The 15,526-nt window shown below is 41.0% G+C and overlaps 1 protein-coding gene across 14 annotated transcripts in view; it reads right to left on the bottom strand.

The window, feature by feature from the left end:
* Window positions 1-15,526, bottom strand: part of MICAL3 (microtubule associated monooxygenase, calponin and LIM domain containing 3) — a 194,652-nt gene that overhangs the window by 46,045 nt on the left and 133,081 nt on the right. For 11 of the 14 annotated variants that reach the window (XM_081022591.1, XM_081022584.1, XM_081022593.1 and 8 more), the window contains 3 exons: window positions 7,181-7,376; window positions 4,470-4,708; window positions 1,195-1,284 (listed from right to left, as the gene is read on the bottom strand). In XM_081022591.1, the coding sequence (XP_080878717.1) occupies window positions 1,195-1,284; window positions 4,470-4,708; window positions 7,181-7,376 (525 nt within the window). The remainder of the gene's footprint in view (window positions 1-1,194; window positions 1,285-4,469; window positions 4,709-7,180; window positions 7,377-15,526) is intronic. The other 3 variants (XM_081022596.1, XM_081022585.1, XM_081022588.1) reach the window with 1 other exon arrangement.

The following is a 15,526-nucleotide window of genomic DNA, read 5'->3' as shown; positions in this document are numbered from 1 at the left end:
CCAAAAATGGTTCAATGATGCATATTATTAATCAAGAATTCACCATCTCTAAGTTTTCCTTTTAAGTATTATTATAGGAAAAAGTCACATTCTGCTAGTAACTGGATATCCATGTGCACAGAAAAAGTACACAAACCTGTACTTTTTAGCATTCTTTGCTTAATACTAAGAAAACCCAGGAAGATGACATTACAGAATGATTTAAATACAAAAAGTGACTTCTGTGTTCCCCTTCTTTTCTACACAAAAGCATTTCAAAAAGTAACATGACTGTCCTATTTTTAATTAATACCTTTCTAATTTGACACAAATTGAGTGATAAAACTGAACTGTGGAAGGAAAAATGCTATTCAGATGTGAGTGATGAATCCTGGTCGCCACATGGCACCTCGTGCTGTCAAGTCCCCTTGATGCAAGTCCTTGGGTAAGTAGAGTTAGTGTTTATACCACATCACACAGCATTAGGAGTTAGAAGGGTGAGTTTCAACCAGCAAGAATTGAGAGTAGAAGGGAAATTTATAGAAACCTAGCAAGGCTTCCAAAGAGCAGGCCTCACCCTATCATCCCAAACTGTACCTTCTTATTCTGAATGCATTTCACCATTCCCAATTTCACTTGGCCAGTTAAGAGACCTTAAATGAACATTTCTCCGATGGGAATTTGTGTGTGTGTGTGAGAGAGATACAGATGTTTATCTGAGGGCAGCTAATTGGCCTTGTTAACAGTCATTACTCCTGTGTCCTTTATCTGATTTGTACAATAATAACTGAAACTGCATATAAAGCACTGAAGTTTTATGTTTCAGTGTATCATGTATTCTGCAAAAAAGGAACAAAAGGAATATGGTTCATGAGATAAAGTAGGCATCTCAGCACCTTTCACAGGCTTGACCTCTCTTCCCAGAGAATCAAAACAGAAATAGGAACAGAAGATGGGCAGAGGCATCCTCTCTTTGATCACAGAAGTCTTTAATCAGACACACAGATGTTGTATTTAATGCAAGAAAGCAAACAAACAGAATTTGAGCTGTAAATTTACAGGTTTTGTTCGCTCCTTATCTGGAAGTTAACAGTAATTCTGAAATTACAACTAATTTGGTGAAACAACTTTTAAAAAATATGTTGCTTCATGTGAAGCCTGCTCTTTGTAAAATGCCACCCCCCTTTAGGGGAGGTGATGACAATGTGAGGGTACCTTTAAATGTACCCGTGTCCTCTTCATTTGAAAGACGTTGAAGCCAGAGGCCTTGCTGAAGTTCTCTCTCCCAAGGGTAATACTCTCCCTCTACAGCAGGGGGAGTCACACATCAACAAATAGCATTGATACAGAAATTAGAGCAGAACAAAGAAAAAGAGAAGGACAGAGAATCAGAAAGAACACAGCGATGTTTTAGGGAAATCCAGAAAGGTTCAGGACTGCTTCACCTATAAGAAACCTTACACAGATTTCACTTACGTGTACAGAATTAAATGCAATGTGTAGGAACACCACCCCATATGATGAACACCTGTTTAGTTTGTTGTGTGTGCCTGTTGCAAAAAACTCTTTCCTTCTTCATGACAGGTATATATAAATTAATCACAGCTGTATATAGGGTTACAAGTAATTTCCTTGCCAAAAAGCAATATCTGTTTAGAAAAAAGAAGAAGTGATCTTCTGTTCCAAGGCATTCATCAACTAAATTTCTTTCTGATGTACAAATTTAAGTGAGCTGGTGGTAAAGGAATTCTGAGAACTTCACGTTTGTAAACCTGTTTGAAGCAGAAGGTGCCAGATTATCTGTCTCCAAGATGCAACTTTACAATATTCAGGTACAGAAATATTTTGTAGTGATAGCTCCAACAGCAAGTTCCTTGGTCTGTTTCATAGCACAATTGAAGCTGCCTTGATCTCTGTTGTCTTTAACCCATCAATGGCCTTTACTGAAAAGGCACTTTGTTCTTAAACAGGTGCTGCAAGAGATGTGCGAGTTCTCTGGCAAACGAGGCCCATTTTGAAAGCTGAACTCCTCATTTGGAAGAGCCCCCCTCCCCCAAGATATATGTCTGATGAAACTGATCAGGTACCAGCCACCACAACAAAAAAGTGACTTGAGCAGCAAGGCTTTCTATCTCCACAAACAATCCTCAAAAGTAATTTAAAATGCCAACACCCTAGAAATCCCTGAAGACTGAATATTATGCAGATTTATGGTTCCCAAACCTTTCAATAACTGAGACACCTGCCTGTTCTGATCTGTAACTGATATTCCCTTAAGCAGTTAATGCAGAACTGCTCCCATTAGATGCAAGCATGAATATCTACACATAACACTTTTTGTGACTCACTCTTGATTTCCCAACTACCTTAGTTCAGACATGTGGTTTTCCACCCCCAATTAATCCATGTCTTAAGCAGTCATAAAGGAGCTGAGAAGAAGAAAAAAAATCCAATTTCTGATCCAAGTGCAGACCCCTATATAACTAAAAGCAGGGGTCCTTCTGGTCTGGAAGCAAAGCTTTGTCCAACCTTTCTGCTGTTCACAGGCCTTTGCTGCTGGCTCCTAGTTCTGAGCTGTGATAGACTCTAAACCTATGCAAACAAATCCAAGCCAAATAAATACAGCCTCTGAACATTTCATCATCAACAGCCACAGAAACATGCCAAACTTTTCACTTAACCTATTTACTGAATCACAGTTCCAGCCCTGACTTGCCTCTTCACCCTGCTACTGAACTACTTCCTTGGCCTGCAGGCAAATCAATCTTTCATTACTTCCCTAACCCTGGCAATGGACCTTTGATCTCACGCAGCTGCCATCATGTGGGATCATAAAAAGCTACCTATAAAGCATTTATCCATCTAGCTCAGTATAGCCTACATTGTCTGATGGTAGCTCTCCAGGGTTTTAGTCAGGTCTCACCAAGCCCTACCCAAAACTGCCGGGGATTGAGCCCAGAGTGTTTTTGAATGCAAAACGTGCATTGTACAATTAAGCTTTGGCTCTTTCCCCAAGCCTTTTGTTATGGAGGAGTACCTGCCTGTTGAACCGGCTCCTCAAATTATAACTCTGTTTTAAGCCTGAATGCAACATGTGACAACTGGGATGCTGCAAGGTTCTGTCTTGGGCCCAGTGTTGTTCAATATCTTTATGAATGACTTGGATGTAGGTATGGAGGAGATACTCATCCAATTTGCAGATGACACCAAACTGTGAGGGGCAGCCAATGCTGCAGAAGGCAGAATGGGGATTCCAGATGACCTCAACAGATTGCAGACCTGGGCCATAACTAACAAAATGAATTTCAGTAGGGACAAATGTAAAGTTCTACACCTGGGCAGGAAGATCCAGGTGCACAAATGTAAGATGGGTGACACCTGGACTGCAAATAGTACATGTGAAAAGGATCTAGGGGTTTTAGTAGACCACAAGTTTCAGAGGAGTCAACATGCAGCAGCAAAAAAGGAAGAAAGCTACTTCTATTCTAGGCTTCATCAACAGAAGCACAGTGTCCCGATCAAGGGAAGTCACTAGTCCTGCTTTGGTCAGACCACACCTGAAATACTGCGCCCAGTTCTAGGCACCACAATTTAAGAAGGATATTGACAAGTTGGAACGTGTGCAGAAAATGGTGACTAAGGTGATCAAGGGTCTGGAAACCAAGCCTTATAAGGAATGATTGAGGACATGTGGTATGTTCAGCTTACTAAAGAGAGACTGAAAGGAGATATGATAACCATCTTCAAATATCTAAAGGGCTGTCACATGGAGGATGGAGCAAGCTTGTTTTCTTCTCCTCAGGAGGATAGGACCTGAACCAATGGATTCAAGTTACAAGAAAGGAGATTTTGACTAAACATCAGGAAGATCTTTCTGACAGTTAAGAGCTGTTTGACAGTGGAATAGACTCTCACAAGAGGTGGTGGACTGTTATTCCTTGGAGGTGTTTAAACAGAGGTTGGATGGCAATCTGTCATGTATGATCTAGCTGAAACTCCTGCATTGCTGGGGGTTGGGCCGGATGACCCTTGGGGTTCCTTCCAATTCTATGTTGATTCTCAGACGTAAATTTGCAGACTGAAAAATGAAAACCTGGAACAGTGTTACAGAGATGAAAACCAGAGAGAGCGAGAGAGCAAGATAGGTTAGAGAAAATACAATTTTAATAACTGCCAACTTGATGAAGACCACCACCTTGGGCCCAAATACTTCTTCTAAAGCTTTTTCATGGGACTTCCCAGTAGTCCGTAAACATGAGTCTCCAGCAGGTTTCTAGTCTTTGCACTGACTTCCAAGTTTTCCAAAAGAAATGGGAGATGCACTTTATATTTGATTATCTATTCTGTATGATGGCAATCTGTGATCAATATGCCAGCCTGGGCTCCTTCAAGATCAATGGCAAGATATAAATTGAATAGCCTTGAAAAAATAAAATTAATATACATATCTGAATCCATATCATGAGAAGCAATTGAAACTATCTACTAACCTTCACTAGAGACTTCTTCCTCTTCTTCCCCCTCCTCCTCCTCTTCTTCTTCCTCTTCCTCCTCTGCTTCATTGTCATGATTCTTCTCTGTGTCCAGCTCTTCCTCACTCTTGCCCTTCAGCATGGCATGTATCCGCACAGCCTCTTTCCAAGGCACACCACCCAGGTCAGAAGTGGGCTGCTGTGGCTGTTCTTCTTCTTCCTCCTCCTCCTCTTCTTCCATCTCAGATTCTGAACTACTGCAGAGGAAAATCAGGAAAGTTAGTAGATGATACTTCAGCAGGGTTTCCCCCCCTGTGTGTACAAGCAGATGATTGTTTTAAAATAACCATAGCCAACAAAACAAAACAAACTGCCTCAAACCAGGTCAGAATATTTGTCCATCTATCCAAGGAGTGGGCAACTTTCAGCCCATAGACCAATCTTGGCCTGCTAGCGAGTCCACGAGGCCACTTTTCCACAACCATTGCCACATGTTCCCCACCCCTGCTCTTGACTATGACAGATTGGGGTCATTCAAAACAGAATTGAATCAGAATTTAGCACTGAAACACAACCTACGTGTCAATTGTCAAGAGGTCATATTCCCCACTCCTAGTTTGCAGCCAGTTTGAGGTCTCTGTGGTCCCTTATTCCAAGAAGTCAAAAAGAGCCAGTCATGAGAGGAAGGTAATTAGTCCCCCCCCCCCACTCAGACACAACCAGCGTCAATGGAATGACAGCCTCTTTCATTTCAGCACACGCCTTACTAAGGAATTATCCCATTAGAAGAAGAAAACAACATTTAATCTTTATAGGCCTGTTACATATTCCTCTTAGAAAAGCAAGCTCCTCCTCTCCTGGAGGCTAAATCAACAGGAATTCACCCTTCTTTTCTTTGTCATATGTTTTACCCTTTCCCCCTATCCATTTTTATTGGACAAAATCCAGCAGGAAATTCTCCAAAAAATATTTGAAAAGATTAGGAGGTACATATCTCCAACTCATTTCACTTAGAATTGTAGCAGCAAAAGTATACACTAAATTTATCTCATTATTCTTTTGTTTGTTCCCTGGCAAAAATATTGTTACTTTTGTTGCAATTAAGAATAGCAGTGGGATTCTGTCTTTATTCACACAAACTGTGAAACCTTCCATTTGTTGCTTAGCCATTTCACAAAAGACGTGGGAACAGGTTTTTCACGACTTTTTAAAACCAGGCTGTTAAGTGAAATTATGGGCAAACTTCAGAAATGCATAATCCTTTTGGGAATTTTATCTAGACAAAGAAATGTTCGTTGTGATTTTCTCAACTCCTAAGAATGTGTTTTTCCAAACATTTGTGTTAAGAATTATTTTTTAAAAACAGCTTTTTATTTCAGTACATTGCCTGACAGATAGCTAGGCCCTCAAGGAGGAATGTTGGCTTTGCTTTGTTGGAAGAAGAAAAAAAATCAGTTTTATGTTTACTGACACTTAAAAATAGTATGCAACTCCCTGTCAAAGTGCAGAACACATGCTCAGATTACAAAAAAAAGTGGAATTCAGGTTCTTTCTTCTAAAATATTTCTTTTAAAGCAGAAAGGATCCTAGTGCAAGCTGCGTTCAAGTGGAAGAAAAGTGAGGTGAAGCTGCTTAACCCCTTTCCACCTTGAGAGGACTTTGTCCAGAAAGATGACCTGTAAATGCCTTTAAAAATGATAAACTAAAGTTTCCCTTCAGCTAAAAATCATATTCCCCAAGTTCCTTTTCCACTCACAGTGGATGGAGGGGGAGAGAACAAGGCCCAGCCAGTCACATCTCTCAGGACTAGGCACCTTCAAGCACACTTTGGCTTGCAAACTGGCTTATGATGCAATTTGTCTTATCTGATTATTTTGCATGGATATGGTTGATATTTCAATAGTAACTTCTTCCTTTTTTTGTTCTGTTTCATTGCACTTTGTATTACTGCAAGTTTTACTTCAAGCTTTTCAAAAGGTTTGAAAGTCATCTGTTCTCTGACTGGTCTATTCCTGCTTAGTGCTTTTTGGCTTGGCTTGTGGTTGTTAGAACTGTGAAATGTATTTTAACTAGCTGGCTGAGAATGTTTTGGCTTCTGTCTAATGTAGTGCTAAGTGCCCCATAAGCACAAGAATTCCTGCTTGCACAACGTAGGGCTGCCATACCTCCAGAATTTCCCAGACACAGCCGGTATTCGGCTCTCTTAAACAGCATTTGGGCAGAAAATCGCTGAAACGTCTGTGAAAATCTGGACATATGGCAGCCCATGTTGGAAGTGGAGATTTTTCCAAATTTCATTAAATGTTGCTCAGAAACTTTGGCAAAAAAGGAAAAGAAAAAGCTCAACAACTTTTGTGTCCAGATTTCCACTTTTTGAAATACGGCAACCCTAGCACAATGAGACTTCCTCCCTTCTCTCCTCTGCACCCCATAAATTTGTTCTGGGGGGTCCCCCAACCCTCCAGAGTAGATTTGGAGAGGGCATACGGCAGATGCAGGTGGAGGAGAGGGGAGAAAGTCCTGTTGCGCATGTGAGAATCCTTATTCAGCGTTGTACTGCATTTGATACAAGCCTTATTGGTTTTTAAGGGGGAAACTCTGAGCCTTTTTGTATTATTGACATTTTTTTAAACTTCTACTCTTTCAAGCCACCTTGAACAGGCATTCTTTAGAAAGGCAGCCAAGTCATATTTTAAATAAATTAAGGCTTTTTAAAAAAGAAAAATAACCTGCTGGGTACATCCTCTTCTGTTCCTTTGTCTAGCACACTGCTCAGGTTGTGCTCTGCCAAGGTCTCCTCAGGGACTTCTTCCAACTCCTCTTCCCGTTGTACCGAGAGACGATAATTCTCCAGTTCAATCCGCTCTGGTGTGCCACGCAGTCTCTTTGCAATGCTGGGTTCCTCTACGCCATTTACACTGGGAACTGGGGAACAAAAATTAACAGGGGGAAAAGAGCATTATGAGCATTGATCCGGACTGTGAAAGTATTGTATTTGTTTCCATCAATGAGCCAAATTTGATTCTGGTTGATTCTCCTAATAAGAGATTTGACCATGAAAACTGTTATTAAAAAGCAGGGTTTGAAAAGAACTAATAAGAGGGAATTTCTGCTTTGTTTCTGGAAAATGTCTACCTTATATTGACAAGTAATACAACATAAGAGGTGTAGGCTTAATTCACACATGTCGCCCAGTGAGGAGACTGTTGGTCAGAGCAACCACCTCCAAGGAGAAAACTGAAGAAGAACCCCTTTCTTTGCTATGCTGCATTTCTTCCTACTAGAGTTCAATTGTTGTTGCTGTATTTTTTAAACCTAGGGGAGCATTCAAAAATGGTATACAAGTCTTCTCTCCCACCTCAGTCTGTTGCATGCATATATATGTTTATGCTCATTGGTTTGGATTAGGGTTGCCAGACATCCGCGGTTCTTGGGGACAGTCCCCGGATTTGCAAATCTGTCCCCGAACAAAATCCGTCGTCATAATATCCCCAGATTTGCAAATCCGTCCCTGGGAAGCGTGGCAGCGGCAGCCACAGCAGCCTGGAGCCAGTCTCTTAGTGCAGTTGGCTCTGGCTGGCTTCAGGAACTGCTCGCTGCTCACTGCCGTGGCACCCGCCATTTTTCCTGCACCACGACAGCGAGCAGCTCCTGAAGCCAGCCAGAGCCAACTGCACTACCAGGCTGGCACCTCCTGGCAACAGCCGCCCGCCCATGACTCCCAAGCCTCCCCTGATCTGTCAAAACAAAGGGGGAAGGGGGAAGGAGATCAGGGTAGGCTCCGGAGTCACGGGCACGAGGAACGCCGTTGCCCAGTCTCTGCGCATTTATGTTTCACAGGGTGCAAAAGAAGGGCTTTACACCTTTATACAATATGCATGTGTGCTTGGGCCCATGGTCTTTTGCTTCACCATCCCCACTACTGACTCCCTGTTGCTACTCAGCTTCAAAAAAAAAAGGGTCCCCAGATTAATTTTAAAAAATCTGGTAACCATAGTTTGGGTTAATAAATACGGAACTGCTATCACTTCTTCCCTCGTTTCTCACTTATTAACATGGATGAGAATCCCCTTTTCAACTCTAAACAGAGCACTGAGTGAATCATTAACTACCCTTACTATGAAAAAGATGACCAATCAAAGCTTATTCATATTTTTGTCCATTTTCGTAGGTATTTGCACCAGAGCTATGAAGGGTAAATAATAATAAAATCATAGAACCATAGAATTGTAGAGTTAGAAGGGACCATGAGGGTCATATAGTCCAATCCCCTACTATGCAGGAATCTCAACTAGATCATACATGATAGATGGTCATCTAACCTCTGCTTAAAAAAACTCTAAGAAAGGAGAGTCCACCACCTCTCATAACGATGATAAAAACCACCATCGTCAGCACCACCGTAACTAGACTCTGCCAAAATCGAGTTTTGTCATCTCCCAACCACAAATTTATAGAGCCAGGAGGCCTAGTCTGGAAATGTGGTCTATCAATCTTAGCTTACGTAGCAAATGCAAAATGAATTTTGGGTAATGAAAGTGCATTGGGTGATGCAGGAACCAAGATTTTAAAAGTCAGTGAATCTCGACTCCTGTCCCCAAATTTTCAGGGGCTTAATATTAATGTGACATTTCAAAACAGACTGCATAATGACCAAGTTCACATTTGCACTAGCATATAAATTTTAACAACTGCTTCTGTTTTGATCTGTTCCATGTTTCTAGCAACAGGACTATAAAATTCAGAGCAGGAAGACAACAGGCATAGGACATGATACAAGATTTTGTTAAGTGTTAGGGCCCTGGCAAAACTGTACTGCACTGCAATGACCCCACTGCAATTATGTGCCTGTTTCCAGAGCACATAAAAAGGGGACTGTTGGCAGGATATGTAGTTACTGGAGTATTTTTACCATTCCAGGAAGAAGCAATAATTAGTTCAAGTTTAAGACGTTCATAACACAACGATGGTTAGCAAGAAATGAGGTTAGTTTTAGAAACAAACTGGATAAATAGTCCTGTTAATGTTCATTTGATAAAGGTAAGTTTAACTGTTGATAACTGGAGTTAAATACTTATAGTTAGGATCACATTTCTATAATAGGGTAACATGATTGTCTAAGATGGCTTAGTCTGTAGGTTGATCTTTTTATATTATAATCTATGGCTATTTTTGTGTGTGTTAAAAAAAAATTTCATAATATATGAATTGATTTTTGATGTCAACATAGTAGACACTTATATCTTACTCAGGCTCCATTACCACAACAAACATATACCAAATAACCCAGTTATGATTTACATAAATCTTTCAATACTGAATAGTGTAGTTGATTCCAAAAGACATTTATGGTTTAAAAGTGTGACACACTTAATGGGAAGGGCATAGCTCACTGGTAGAACATATGTTGTGCTTGCTGAAGATTCCAGTTTTAATCTACATGTCCAGTTAAAAGGACCACTGTAACAGATTTCTGAAAGTCCCAATAACTTGGGAGAGATCCTGATAGTCTGAGCGGGCAACATTAGCCCAATCTGATTAGTTGTAAGACAGATTTATATGTGTCTTATACCAGTGACTACCGTAAGTTTTGCACTCTGGGCAAGTTACAACAGCAACCATCCTATCAGGGTTGTTGCAAAGGCAAACTGAGAAGACAGTATTTAGTAGTTTTATATGAAAAAGTATTCAGTATACAACCTCACTATCCAGCCAGCCATCCACCACCAAAGGAAGTTAAATAATTGGCACATTTACTATTAAAGTCAAGCAGATACAGTACCACTATTACACCAGTATTGCATACAGATGCGTCACTTAAAAATTCTATTATCCTGCTGCATTATTTTATGGGTAAATGTGCTAATATGGCAGTTAAAAAAATCTGGTTGTAAGATGTAAACATCCTTAAATAGACAAGTGTTTTATTCATCAAGTTTTATGTTTTGGAAGCATTTGGCAATGAGCAGTACACAGATCAACCAAAAGAAGCTGTTTTTCATAAGTGTGCAGCCCGCTTAGCTGTTTTGTGAAAGCTGACAGAAGATTTATTTATTTCAATCCTTGACCGAGCCAACTTCTTGGTAGAAGGAATGCCAGGGACAGAGATAACATCACTCCTCTGACGTGTCCTTTGGCTTTTTCCCTTGTATAGAATGTTCCTAAAATAATCTCCATTTTCTGTGACTTTTTAAAAAATTAAGCAAACTGACAGCTATTTGTCTGAACACCACGCCCGCCCATAAAGTCAACCATCATTCCCCATTGCAATTTTGACAAAACAAATCAGGGACTGACTGGGTTGTTGCCTCCTTTGCAATGGTTCTGCAGTGAGGGTAGGAAGCTACTCAGCAACTACTGTTTCTGTGAGGTGCGTGGATTAGGATGGGCAGAAAGTCTGAACATACATAAGCATTTATACTACACTTTATGCTGGCTGAAGCTGACGGGCGTTGTAGACCAAAATAGCTGGAAAGTGCCAGGTTAGGGAAGTCGGTGTTAGAGGCCTCATGTACTTTGTCCAGGATCTTAAGGGCTGAGCACTTGTTCGTAAATGGCAGTAGAATGTGAAACACAATAAACTGCTTTTGAGAATAAGAAGGGGGGGTTCAAAAGCAATTTGCAATATAGCCCCCCAAAAATTAGCTGTTTAAAAAAACAATGAAGTCTACATGGTTTTCTACAGTGTAGGAAGAGGAATACTGGATAATTTGCTGTAGATCAGCAAGAGCTTATGACTCCCAGTTGTTCAATAACCACAGCAAAAAGTTTCCCACCCCACAAAGGTGGCAATTAGAATCCCTGACCTGTACTCAGAAGTCTATTGTCAATTGCATATGCAAATTACCCCAGTGTCTGGGGTGGGTAAGTAGGTAATTGGCTCTGCCATTTTGTTTCTAGCTCTGCCCTTCAGTGATTATTTTATGCCTGGCTCCAGTTGACAGAACTCAGCATTTCAGGTTTTGTTTTTTTAAGTAGATCTCATAATACTTCCCATGCTCGGTTGAAGTGTTTCTTTCTTTTAACCCTAGCCATTCTCTCTCTAATCCTTACAACAAATCTATAATATATGCCAGTGTTATCTATATATTGTAGACATGGAGGTGGGGTAGGGGCTAGATCTGAGAAGGTAGCGGCTTGCATGGTGGAACCAGGGACATTCTTTTTCACAGCTCAATCTTTTAGCCATTATACTTGGAATCTGGGAATACATTATAGTCTGGGAATCAGAAGTAGAAATCAGCATTTAGTATCTGACGTGGAAGCCACTGAGAGAAAACAAGCCGTCAGAGAAACTAGCCACAGAACTGCAAAGTGAACAGGTCAAACTGCATCTTTGCAGCTTCAGTCCAGGCCACTGTGTCTGATAGAAGATCGGTCACAGGAAAGCAAGAAAAACTATTAAGAGAATTCTTAAATGAATTTTCTTAGATCTTTTCCCACATCAGACCTACCAGGGCTTTTAAAAAAGGATCATTTTGTACCGTGCTGAGCAAAACTATACACAAACACAATTAGTTTGCATATATTGCCTTCTTTTGAATTATTTGTTTTGTTTGTGCTGCTGGGTGCAGGAACGGAAGCCCCACAATACTGACCACAGGGCATCCTGCTCAGTCCCACCTCTGGAATCCAATATTTTGCAAGCACTGCTCTTTTCCCATATACTTTGAAGCCCAAAAGGTTCTGCTGGAAGTAAATTGTCAGGATGTTCAGTTCTGTGCTAAACAATTCTGGTATTGACTACTTTCCACCCATTGGGAAGGGGGAAATACTTTGGGTTAGAGGGAACTTCCATATTTTTCCTTGGTGATCCATTGTTTGGCTGTAATCATCAATTAACAGTATGATTGTTCCCCCATTCCTTTCTCTCAAAACACCTCCGTAACTGGCTAGCATTTTTCAGTTTCTACCATGGCTGACAAGGACTACAGCTCAGTGATAAAACACATGCTTCACATGCAGATGGTTCCAGGGTCAATCTCTGGCATCCTCAGTTAAAGGATCAGAAAGCAGGTGAGATGGGAAAGTTTTTTGCCTGTGACCATGAAGAGATGCTGTCAGAGGAGACAGTGCTAAGCAAAAGGGACCAATGATCTGGCAAAGGAGCCACATGTGTTCCTAAATCATAACCTGATAAACTCCGGTCAAGTTATGTTGCTTTCAAATCATTGGCTTCAACAAGTGTCCAATCTAATGCATTCAATCAGGGCAGCTGCCAAATAAAACTATCAATGGCTGCATTTACATCAGAAACATTATAGAAGCTTCCAATCCCTTGATTAATTAGAATACATAAGGCGTTCTTTTTTAAAAAAAGGTCAATAGATGTCAGGAATACATTGTACTTTTTAAACACATAGCAGCTAAGTAAATATCAGTGTGCACAATTCTATTCTGTAAGGTTGCCAGAGGCATCCAGAAAATATTGAATTCCATAAAAATCAACAAAGCTTTGTTGAGAAAGGTCACCTTCATCATCTTGTGATTTCAAAAAACTGAGCCAAATCCCAACGAAGGTACAATACCAAGAGATAGCTCTTGGAACTCTGACCAGCCCACCATCTCTTCTTCAGTCATTCTCTCCTCCTTCCCGCCCCCCCCCCCGCGCCCCAGACCACACCTGTAACTCATTTAATTTTCTTGGATGTTTTTACCTGGTTGGTATGTTAAACTCTCATAATGACTCATTTGCCCAGATGGAGAAGAGTGTTTGATGTGTGTAAAACTACACTACTGTGCCAAGTTGTTGTTGTTTATTTATACCCCGCCTATCTGGCTGGGTTTCCCCAGCCACTCTGGGCAGCTGCCAACAGATTAAAAACAGAATAAAATATCACACATTAAAAACTTCCCTAAACAGGGTTGCCTTCAGATGTCTTCTAAAAGTTAGGTAGTTGTTTATTTCCTTGACATCTGGTGGGAGGGCATTCCACAGGGTGGGCGCCACCACCAAAAAGGCCCTCTGCCTGGTTCCCTGTAACCTCACATCTCGCAGTGAAGGAACCGCCAGAAGGCCCTCAGCGTCCGGTCAGAACGATGGGGGTGGAGACGCTCCTTCAGGTATACTGGGCTGAGGCTGTTTAGGGCTTTAAAGATCAACACCAACACTTTGAATTGTGCTCGGAAACGTACTGGGAGCCAATGTAGGTCTTTCAGGTTTCAGCAGCCACTTCCAGTCACCAGTCTAGCTGCCTAGTCTAGTTAAAATTATTCTGTCCATTTTTGCTTCTGATTCCACCGGTCACCGGCATATAACTTGCAGAAGGTTGACTAGAAGGATAAGTAACACTTGGGCTGAAAAATGTCCCCCCGACCCCTAGTGTACACAAACACCACTTTTACTTTCAGGTACCCACAGAATCATCCAGGAGCAAGATTGTCAGAACATGTGAGATGCCATGTGCATTTCACATAAGTCTTATTTGGGTTTTCTTGAAGCCTATCTGTGTAGTGCAGGGAAGGAGAACTTGTGGCCTCCAGATCTCGTTGTACCACAACTCGCATTAGCCCCAGTGGTAAGGGATAGTGGAAGGTGTAATCTAACATCATTTGGAGAGCCACAAGTTCTCCATTCTTGGTAAAGGGGCTACTGGCAGCGGCCCTATCCCACTGTGCCCCTGTGATTGGGAATTCTGATGGCACAGGGTTCCTGATCACAATGAGGAACAAGCACATTTAGTTGAATAAACTTACAATTCTCCTGAAATTCTTCTTCCCACTCAGTGTAAGTAGGTGTGTGTGGAGGGGAAGCACACACATCACCACATGGATAGATTTTAGGAACATCTGAAGAGGGTCTATGTGCAGCACTGCTTTGCTATATCATCATCCTGTCTTTTGACTAGCTAGGGCTAGGCTGATGTCAGGCTTGCATTATATATTTTGTATTTTTATTTGAACCCCAAGATCCACCAAGCCTCGTGTGAAATATATACACTAAAATAAAATAATACTGTAATAAAAATGTTGAACCCAGGAATTTGTTTTGAACTGGACTGAGTCCAGAAGATGGCGTATAGGCAATACGTGCAAAATAACATCCAAATGACATAATAAGTTCTTATTCCACACTACCATTTGTATAGAAGGTGATAAATAATTTATGTTAACTGGAAGGTTTTATAATGCGAGGGGAGACATGTACATAACAAAGCTGTACCATTCAGTTGCAAATGAGTCTTTGAGCTTCAAACCTTGTGCAATTTTATTTTGTTAGTCAGTTTTTCCAGTATCTCGTTATTATGAGTCTGTCTGCTATGCTAGTAAAAGAGAACTTATTAGAGGTTTGAGCTGTAAGTTAATATTTTCTCCCATGAAAAGACTGAGCTGCATAGACTCTGGACATTTAGAGATGTTTTCTCCAGTAATTGCTTTTATTTTGGCAAATACTTCCTAATGACATAAAATGATAGTGATGATGATAGAATTGGACTGAGTCATAAGTCGTTCCACCCAAAAGTATCCCCTCTCCTGCAACACAGTTTCTCCATTTCACCAGTATAATTTAGCAGGGGGTAGCATTTTTGTTGTTGAAGTAAGATCGGATTGAAATTACCCAGAGATCTACCAGTAGATAATTCTGCCCACCGCTGTGCTAGAAGACAGCAATTATATTATTCATCCTGACTCCTGTGTGGCTATACACCTCTCTGGCCCCTACAGACCAACCTTTGCAGAATGAGATGCCACGCTCAACAGAAGAAAATGGATGCCCCTGGTTTACATTATCACTTACCCCAGATGGAGAAGGTGTGTCAAAAGTCTCAACTTCTGGTGCCCTCGCCCTCTGAAGGGCATTCAGCAGTTGTAATACTAACGGCATAGCCCTATGTATGTCTACTCAGAAGTAAGTTCCACTGAGTCAAATCTGGCTTATTCCCAGTTAAATGTATATAGGATTGCAGAGTCAATTAGTTACTTTAAGCAGAGTTTGCAATCTAGTGTCTGTACCTTTAAATTGATGAGTTGAGTTTCTAGACACCAGATTTTTTAAAAAAATATCCAGGTACTTGGCAACCTTTACATTCTGCCCCCATCTTATCCTATCTATTCCTTGTCTCCCCAGAAACAGT

Source organism: Podarcis pityusensis (genome assembly GCF_964106645.2).
Source record: "Podarcis pityusensis genome assembly, chromosome: 10".
Lineage (NCBI taxonomy): Eukaryota > Metazoa > Chordata > Lepidosauria > Squamata > Lacertidae > Podarcis > Podarcis pityusensis.
This window is presented reverse-complemented; position numbering and strand designations above follow the sequence as displayed.